General features: G+C 45.0%; 1 protein-coding gene across 1 annotated transcript; it reads left to right on the top strand.

Annotated features, from left to right (window-relative positions):
• The first annotated feature begins 2,493 nt into the window (after positions 1–2,493).
• Positions 2,494–8,883, top strand: LOC128508243 (C-type lectin domain family 4 member E-like). The gene is made up of 5 exons (XM_053479466.1): positions 2,494–2,647; positions 6,942–7,205; positions 8,326–8,450; positions 8,541–8,641; positions 8,736–8,883. The coding sequence occupies exons 1-5, from the start codon at positions 2,494–2,496 to the stop codon at positions 8,881–8,883; spliced, it is 792 nt and encodes a 263-aa protein (XP_053335441.1).
• Positions 8,884–10,542: the final 1,659 nt, after the last annotated feature.

Raw genomic sequence — 10,542 nt, 5'->3', positions numbered from 1 at the left:
GTGACGGTGGCCGGCGCTGGCGTTGTGAACGCCGGAGTCCTTCCGCGGGGGAAGGAGGGGTGCAGCCCCCCTCCCGAGGCGGACCGGCCTCCACAGAGTTCAATGTTTCACTGGCGTTGGGCCGATAGGGAGCGAGACGGTCTCGGTGGAGCACGACCACTCGCGACCGCCCCGTCAACCGCACCAGGTAGACTACATCGGAGAGCTGGGCAATGACCATGCAGGGGCCCACCCAGTGAGACATGAGCTTAGGCGAGAGCCCCCTTTTTTTTCCAGGGGAATACACCCACACCTGCTCCCCAGCAACAAAGTCTCGCCCCTGGCTGTGAGTGTCATACACGCGGCGCTGTTTAACACCGGCGTCCGCCAAGTGTCTACGTGCCAACTCGTGGACACAGAACAGTTTGTCTTTCAGTACAAAAAAATAATCCAACCCCGGCTTCGTGGGTAAATCCACTTGTGGGGGGGACCCGAACACAAGGTCCACGGGCGTGCGCAACTCGCGACCGAACATTAACTGAGGACTCCTGCACTGCTGTGCGATAAGCCCAAAGCACAAGAGGCAAATGTTCGTCCCAATCCTTCTGCCGGTCGCTGGTAAGCACGGCGAGTTGGGTGGTGAACGTGCAATTGAAGCGTTCCACGAGGCCGTCACTCTGCGGATGAAGGGGCGTGGTGCGGGTCTTTTTCACCCCGAGGCGCTTGCACACCGCCACAAACACCTCCGCCTCGAAGTTACGCCCCTGATCGCTGTGCAACTGCTCCGGGGCGCCGAATCGGCAGAACACCTCATCCACCAGCACTCGAGCCGTGGTGGAAGCGCTCTGGTCAGGGACAGCAAACGCCTCCGGCCACTTGGTGAAATAATCCATGGCCACCAGCACATACCGGTTCCCGCGATCGGAGATAGGAAACGGCCCAAGAATGTCCACGCCCATACGCTCCATAGGTGCCCCCACCCGAAAGTCTTGCAGGGGTGCCCGCGAGCGCTGGGTAGGTCCCTTCTTTGCCGTGCAGATGTCGCATCTGTGCACAAAGAGTTCACTATCCGTGTGGCAGCCCGGCCAGTAGAAGCGAGCGCGCAACCGCCGCAGCGTTTTAGTGACTCCGAAGTGTCCCGCACCCGCATGCCCGTGTACCATTCCCAACACTCGTGACCGCAGATTCCGCGGCACCAGCAGCTGAAAAGATTCGCCAGCGCCGCACGGTCGTTCCCAGTGACGGTAGAGTAAACCTCCCCGCAACACTAGTCGGTTGAACTGCGAGTGGAGAGCTTTTTCCTCGGGCCCCAGGTGAGCAACCGCGGCATAATCCGGTCTCTGGCCCGCGTTAACCCACCCCAGCACCCGCTGCAGCGCCGGATCCTTCTCCTGCTCGGCAGTTAGCTGATCACAATCCATCTGGAGCACAGGCGAAACGGCTACAGGCGATGGTTTACGTGACGCAATAACTCGGCTGCACACCGGATCGGACGGCTGATTACCGACGGGGGCTCCGGAGGACTGCGCAGGGAGAATATTCGGCTTCACGGGGGTCAGAGAGTGTTCGATGTCGCGATCACTCACGCGCTCCTCCACATGCTCGCAGTGCCGACAACGCTCTTTGCTGCACGGCCGGCGGGATAAAGCATCGGCGTTGGCATGCAGTTTTCCCGCTCGGTGCTGAACGGTAAAATGGTAGTCCTGCAACCGCTCAGGCCATCGCGCTAACTGCCCCTCGGGCTCTTTAAAACTAAGCAGCCACATCAGCAAAGCGTGATCGGTCCGCAGCAGGAAGGATTGCCCGTATAAATACGGGCTGAAATGTTTAAGGGCCGCGACGACCGCTAGCAGCTCGCGCCGGGTGACACAGTAGTTCCTCTCCGGTCCTGACAACGCGCGGCTGAAGTAAGCTATAGCATGCTCTTTACCCTCGGAAACCTGAGACAGGACGGCCCCCAGCCCTACATCGCTTGCGTCCGTGTCGAGGATACACATACGAGATGTATCAGGATATCCGAGAACGGGCGACGTGACCAAAGCTTCACGTAACCGAGTAAAAGCACGCGCGTGCACCCTGTCCCAGCGAAACGGCTGATTTTTTCTTGTGAGCCCGTGCAGCGGACTGGCGATCGTGGCAAAATCTTTCACAAACCGGCGATAGTAAGAGGCTAACCCGAGGAAGGTGCGCAGTTGTGACACATTTAGCGGTTTAGGCCAATTCTGCACTGCCGCAATTTTTGCTGGATCGGTGGCAATACCTCTAGCACTAATTACGTGTCCTAGAAAACCCGTCTCCCGCCGCAACAGCTGGCACTTTTTGGGGTTGAGCCGCAAATTCGCCCGCCGGATAGCCGAAAATACTTCACGCAAGTTAGCTAGCGCGACCTCAAACTCCTTGCCGTGCACCAATAAATCGTCCAGGTAAACGACACAACGGTTGCGAGGAATATCCGTCAACACTTTCTCCATCAACCGTTCGAACGTCGCTGGCGCGTTACAGAGGCCGAACAGCATGCGGCGAAATTGCCATAGCCCTTGGCCGATCGAGAACACGGTTTTTGGTCGTGCTTTCAGGGCGAGCTCTACTTGCCAATACCCGCTACGCAAATCCAACGAACTAAACCAGGCCGAGCCCGCAACGTGCTCCAGCGCGTCATCTATCCGCGGTAACGGATAAGAATCTTTACGCGTTCCCTCGTTTAACCGCCGGTAGTCCACACAAAACCGCCACGATTCGTCCTTTTTACGCACAAGCACAACGGGTGAAGACCACGGTCCGGACGCTGGCTCTATGACGCCCGAGTCGGCCATCTCGCGCAGCTTCTGCTCGGCGATAGCTCGTTTAGCTAATGGGAGGCGTCTCGGATGTAGCCGAACAGGCGCTGCGTTACCCGTATCGATCGTGTGCTGCACCAGATTGGTATGTGTGCACTCGCGCTCATCTACCGCGAAAATATCCGCGAACTCGTGCAAAAGGGACTTCACGGTGTCGGTCTGTGACTGGCTAAGCCCTACACTGCTACGCTGCATTAGCTCGGCCATTATCCTAGCTCGGTCGGCTACCGGATGTTTACATGGCGCGTCCACCGGAAGTTCCGCCCCCCTGGTGCGTGCTTCTAACCCGTCCAGCTGCGCTTTGGGCACTAGCAACCTGGCTAACCCGAAGTTACCGCGCAGAGTTCCGTCCACGAGATTCAGTACCGCACCCCACCTTTCCAAAATGTCTAAACCCAAGATACAATCATCCTCGATGTCTGCCACAAAGAACGGATGGGAAAGAATGATTGCACCTACTTGTATTAGCACCGTGCGACAGGCCCGTATCTTCAAATAACTTCCCGATACGGTGCGAATGCTCAAAGCTGGGTCCGGCAGCATACAACCACGCTCGCCTTGATCTAATACTCCCCAGCGCAGCAGCGAAACCGTAGAGCCAGTGGTCGCGGAATCTCGGAGGCTGAGTCGAGGCCTAGCCGCGACAGGTAGCCCTGTCCCTGGCTAGGTTCACCTACCGAGCGGCCCCGAGCCACGGGAAACGCTCGGCTCTTTCGCCGTGGTGGTCTGCCATGATGGGCTCTGCGCTTGGCTTCGCGCAGCGCCTCAAACAGGGAAGCCGGTGACGCCAACCGGATGTGCTCACGAAGCCGCGACGGCCGAATTCCCCGCAGGAACGCACGCCGTGCTAGCTCTTCCTGCTGGACGGGCCCGAATTCCGGGTAGCCCCGGCGTGCGAGAGATCTCAGGTCCATGGCGAACGCCCCTAGTGGCTCGGAGGCGCTCCGCACGCGGGTTGCCAGCTCCTCGCACGCGGCCTCGTTACGGTCATTCGCGCCGAACCAGAAGTGGAGCACCTCCCGCAACTTCGCCCAGTCCTTCCGCTCATCCGCCCCTAGGTCTTCCAACGCCCGGAGCACTTCGCCCTCCAGCAAGAGGGCCACCCGGACGGCTGTTTCCGCCGGGGACCAGCCCGCGAAGTCAGCGGCTAGCTCCACCTGGGCGGTGAATGCGTGGGGCTCGACAGCGCCGTTGTAGGACGGTAGGTGCAGCTGCAGGTCGCCTCGCCGGCTGACGGCGCACGGAGCTGTAGCTTGCTCTGGGGTGCGCTCTAAGCCGTTACTCTCCCTTGGAGGCGTGGGTTTGAATCCCACTTCTGACACCAAATGTAGCGTTTTTACCGCTAAGCAGAACTTGGAGAGACAAGTGAGCTTCCTGGCTGCCCAATGCAAATGGCTGGGAGTACTTTATTGAGCAACAGCGCATTCCACAGTCATTAAATAGACATCTACCCACACACACACACAACCTGGCCGAAGCCACTACCCCAAACACCTTTCCCCAACACGGTGAACACATTATAACCCCTCCCGCAAAGCATGATGGTCGTCTGTCAAACCCCACCCACGCCACAATATTAAGGCTTTTTTATACTTTGGATGTAATTTTTTATAACTAAGTAAAATATATTTCATAATGACGGAGAACGGAATTAATTCTATTTACATGTATTCCTGTAGAAAAAAAAAAAACTAAATCAGTCTACGACCAAATCAGGTTACGACGAGAATTTAGGAACGAATTAAGTTTGCGAACCGATGTTCCACTGTAACCTCTTAGTATCTTTTAGGAATCAATTGCTGTGTTGTTGTTGGGGTCTGGTGGAAGTATCCAACATCACTCTGGGCTGAGAAAGCTCAACATTCATCTGGGCCAGCAAAAGACACTCAGATAAACACTCTTTACTACTGTGGTGAACAAAAAAAGCATTTCAGAATGTAGGAACATATGACAGGACATGGAGGAGACAGAGAGAAACAGAATCTCCCAGTTAGTCAGTCTCAGTCTCAAAAATGTTCTGTTATTATGACCGTGTATGCTTTAATCTCACGTATTGCTCTTAGTTTGGGAAACATGAAGTGATGCAGCAATAATGTAGATGGAAAGAAAAAACAAGCCTCCTTGAACATTAAAAGACAAAGAAAACATTTATTTGAGTGTCAGATGCTGAAGCACTGCAGGTCGTTTATTGATACTTTATTGATGCTCGTTTACAGTTTTACTTTAACATTTACAATATATATATATATATTATTTATTATACAGTAAGCACCACTCTGAAACTTTTTATTTCTAAAAATACTCTGTAACTAGGGTTTCAGTAGCCCTGAGAACGGCCTGGCGTATCCGTTTTTGCCATTGATGATGATGATGATGATGATGCTCATCTACTGATAACAATATGACATAAAAGTTAATGATGACGCTGCCTTCCTGTGTAAACTCCTGCCTGATTTATTAGATACTGTATTCATTGGACTTTTCCCTATATTGTTCACCTTTGATAAAGTAACATTGACTGGCACATTGATGTCATCAACAGCAAATTCAATAATGTTTAAGTACACTGTTCTTTTTGTGGAGTACTTGTACTACTTTTTTTACTTAGTTTTAGAGCATAATGTTCTTAGGACTTTACCTTGAGTAAAAAGTTTGAAGCAGTATCACGGTAGTCCTATTTTTTTTTTATCAATGCTATACAACATTATTCTGCTAATTAAACTTCCCTTTCCTTGCAATTCAGTGTGTAAGGTGGACTGTTACTGTACAACTTCATTAATTATTTGAACTGACTCCTTGTTCAGTTCAGGATCAAGATCAGGATCTTGTTATTAAGATACAAAGCCTTGAATAATCCAGCACTGATGTACATTTGTGACCTTTTTGAACTTGTAACCATACAGTCCAGCACATCTCTCAGGTCTTTGATCAGCTTTTACTCACAGCACTTAAATCCAGGGTGAATTGTGCCTCCTCAGTAGCACAAGTGTGAACAAGACCCAGCAGTCGGTTGCTCTGGGACTCAGTGTCGGGTCACTAGATGGAGTATGTAATTGATATCAATTTACCATTATAATTGTTTTTTCCTTAACACATTGGAGTACTTGGATTACTATTTTGATGTATCGAGTAATCTAATTTGTTAGATCTGCCATTTCAGTACTCAGTTATTTAGTTATATTTTCAAAAATGTAATCCGTTATTTGGACAGTTTATGTAATCCATGAGGCAGACAGTAGTCATTTCGAATGCGTTAGTGTGTGTGTGTGTGTGTGTGTGTGTGTGTGTGAAAGCGATTCCAACAAGCCAAGCCCCCTACCCACCCCGCTCTGTTATTCCTGCTGTTACAGCACTTACAAATCTCATGTCTCTTGTAGACAAATTGCTCAGGCATATTTTAAGTTTTGTAACATTATTTTTCATCTTCAGCAGAGTGCTTTACTACAGAATCCCACATAGCTTTAAGTATATAACACAGTGTACACACAACATCCAAATCACATGTCTTTTTTACAGAACACATTAAGGATGTTAAATGAAGCATACGTGTCATTTAATATTGCAGAAGTGACCTGCAGCAACAGTCTAAGAGTGTAAATATCATTTTTGCCTTCAATGTTCTCCACAGACCCTCTGAACACATTTAAATCATTTAGAGCCTCTGTGTCACACAGGATAAATCTTTACTGGAAGAAAGAAGTGATACAATTTAGCGTGTTCTGCTGTTAAAGTAAAAATAATCGATGAAGTGTTTACACATCTAATATTTATTTACTGAATGGATTATCAGAGTTTACACCCCCACTCATTCCAGCTAAAAACTCATTTTGATCGGCTGGATTGTGTCAGACTGTTCTGACTGAAGTGATTAACATGATGGAGTTTTATTTAGATCAGGACATTATTATGATTATTAGTGGAAAATTAATACTCATGTGAACACATGACAAATCCTGTGGACTAAAAGTGTTTACATGTTTACATTAATATTCCACTAACATGTGGATAACTGCAAATATGACCATGTACATGTGTTTTGGGCCGCGGTCTTTCAGTGAGTTTACTATGGTTTAACATATTTTAAAAGATAAAAATAAATATGTGTCTCTAATCACTTGTTATTAGGAGGAGACACTGCATGGAACAGGTTGTCCAAACTGATTGCAGTGTGTCTGGTGGTGCTGTGTGTCATCCTGCTGATTTTCGTCATAGTGCTGTTGATCAAATACAACGATTTGATGACCAAAAATGTGTTACAGACCAGTAACAACAACCTTACTATAGAGAGAGACCAGTTACAGACCAGTAACAACAACCTGATTATAGCAAGAGAGCTTATTTCTACATTACAGAGGGAGAGAGCTGAAATTGAGAGGTTTTCTAAACTGGGTAAGAAAAACTTTACTGCAAAACTATCACATGATTATTAATGAACATCACATCATTGTTGTAACTATTTATAGTTACATTTAATGTTAAACATCATTAAAACAAGTCTGTTCCTGTTATTACTTGTTCCATACTGTAGAATCTAATCTTCAGTGGTTTGTGCTTCTGTTGTTGTCGTCATGACATTAGGGGGTCTGTCTTTGTACGTCGCTTGACACATCCGAGATGAATTGATACGTCTTAGATAAGATTATTGTGCTAATTTCGATCTGGCAAAGTTGGTTCTTCAAGCACCTCTGTTGTTGATGATTAGTATAGCTGGATTGAGTTGTCTAGGATTATTGCGCGTCCGTGTGTTGGTTTAAAAAGCGATATGCATCAACAGTAGAAACACTGATCACAACCCCTTCGATTGGTTGACAAAATGGCAAAAAAGTGGCAAATTCTTTTTAGTAACATGTGTTATGCGCTGAAATGCCCCCCTGCCATGGATTGCCCCCCCCTACATAATTACTATCAAATATTATATTAGAACATAAATTTACAAATCACATGAGACAATAAAATAAAATAAGCAATATGAAAATAAATATGTTGTACATGAAATAATAAAAAACATGTATACTTTAATATTGTTTGTTATAATAAAATTAGTTTCATCCAATTTATTATTATAAAAATATTTATTATTATAATATTATATATATATATATATATATATATATATATATATATATATGCATGCAAGATACTTTTCTTTTCTCACGTGAGTCAGTTATGCTCTTTAACCAATCAGATGTGACCTCGCCATTTAAACCAATCATAACCTGCCAGGAGCGCAGGCTAAATCCTGTTTACATGAAATAAACCTGCTACCGAGCAGGTTTAAGCTTACGGACATGTTGCTATGACAGCAAATGCAAAAGCGCATCGAAGAACGAAATAATCCAAGATCAAGACAAATTCACAACAATCAAATCCAGCTAACTAAGTTAGCGACGTACGAAGAACGGACCCCAGGAAATCACAAATTATAAATGTATCTGTGGTGGAAAAAAAAATACTGACTTACCACTTATCACTTACTAATGTAGTCATTATTTTTCTCTTCTGATTATAGGATGGATTTATTTTAGCTCCAGTCTTTACTACATCTCTACTGGTAAGAAGATCTGGACTGAGAGCAGACAGTACTGCAGAGAAAGAGGAGCAGACTTGGTGATCATAAACAGCAGAGAGAAACAGGTGTGTGCGCGTCTGAGAGTGCGTTCATGTGCGAGAGCAAGCGTTTGTGACTCTTATTTATTCTTATATTTTTACTACAAACATTTACAGGAATTCGTCAATACACTGTCGAGCAGCAGAACAGCTTGGATCGGTCTGAATAAGAGAGAGGGCAAGTTGAAGTGGGTGGATGATACACCACTGATCACGGGGTAAGAAATAACAACAAATAATTTGTTTAGGATACAGTTACTGACTCTTCATTAGTCTGAGAAACACAGCAGATCCTTTGATTCTCTCCTTCAGGTTTTGGAAAAGTGGAGAACCGAACAATGCTGCAGGAGATGAGGATTGTGTTATAACTGGTGTAGGATCTGATCCTGTGAAGGACTGGGCTGATGATCCCTGTAATAGACAGCATAATTGGATCTGTGAGAAGAAAATCTTTAACTGAATTTCTGTATGTGAATGAAAAGCAGTAAATTGAATGTACATATGTATCTGTGTGTGTGAGTGTGTTGTGTCTGAAAAATCCTCATTACTGTTAATAACTCTGTAACCATCTTGGGATCACCTGTTTATCTTTTAGAGATATTTTTTTATTCAAGTTTATTTAGGAAAAGCTACAGATTCTACAGTAGTGACGTGTACAAACACCAGAGCTATGGGGTTTCATTTGGGGTTTAACTGCATTTGGATGACTTTACAGACATGCGTGTGCCAACATGGCCGCCAGATTAACTTAGTCTAATTTAATTTACGTGTTGCACCAAAATAAATGAATAAAAATAAAGATAACTAAAGCTTTCTGTTATACAGTCGACCCCGTGAACTTGTGGTTCAGAGTTCACGGCCTCAGTCGTTCTCAGATTTTTCCTTTAGAATCGAACTAATAATTGTTCATGGAAACCCCCCGGAAATATCACCTGCCATTTTTTATTGCTTTTTTGTATAAAATAATAATAAAAAAATTTTGTAACATAAACGTATATTAACGTAAATTCAGCTACATTTCCATATAAAATATACAACTGTATAATTTTTTGCCACTGTAGAGAGAACACAAGGCAACCGTAGAGGAAAATGTGGCTTGTGATGGTGAATTATTACCGTATTTACCCTACAGTATTGATACCAAGAAAACAACACAGAAGAAAACACAATGGCAGACAGTACATAGGAATAACATCTGTATTTTACATTCTAGCACTAAAGGAGGCTTGGCAGTACAGTACTGTACAGTATACGGGTTTACCTTTATATTCTCTTTTTTAAAAGTAATGTATTTAGCTGAGTTTGAAATGAAATTAAAGTGTTTTTGGAAAAATATTTAGGGTTTAAACTATAAATCTAGTAATTTATAGCCATTTTTTTTTTACCTTTCCCAAAATTTGCATTTATTATTATTATTTTTTAAGAACGTAACTCCTGTGAATTTCAGGGGTCAACTGTATATGTTTTTGCCTGTAGCACTGATTCTGCACGTACACACAGCATTCAAGCCACAGAGACATCTCCCCTAGGAGTCAGTTAATAATGGGATATTTCTTTATATTTAAATTCATTTGGAATTTAGTAATCAATAAATAGATTTGTTTTTGTTTATAATTCATGTCTTAAGTGTCTATTTTCTGAATACAGTTATAGATGTGTGTTATATGTAACAGGTCATAATAATGTACACCGTAATCAATATGGGTGCGACCCTCTGGGGATAATTGAATCAATTTTGAGTCGAGTTTATATAAAACTAATAACAGCCTGCTTTATTACACAAACAGTAAATTTGCATTTTCTTAAGGAATAAATATATGAGTGACTCGACACAACAACATAATTGTAATGGAGACAATTCAATTTAAATTCAGAAAGAAAAAAATAAATAAAAATGAAAGTGTCCAAGAATTCTCCTTGTCCCTTGTGGTATTCTCAGGTGTGTTGGAATCTTTTCGTGAAATGTTAAGGCCTTGTTTTGTACTACTACCTGGGTATTGTATGAATGTGAAATATCAGCTTAGCTGCCGTTGCAAACAATCCCTCCAATAAGACGGGTTAGGGTTGGAGTCCACGGTAGAACTATCTTCACCAATTTACTGGGTCTGGCTCACCATCG

This window comes from Clarias gariepinus, chromosome 20, assembly GCF_024256425.1.
Source record: "Clarias gariepinus isolate MV-2021 ecotype Netherlands chromosome 20, CGAR_prim_01v2, whole genome shotgun sequence".
NCBI lineage: Eukaryota > Metazoa > Chordata > Actinopteri > Siluriformes > Clariidae > Clarias > Clarias gariepinus.
Note: the sequence above shows the minus strand (reverse complement) of the source record. Positions and strands in the feature narration are given on the sequence as shown.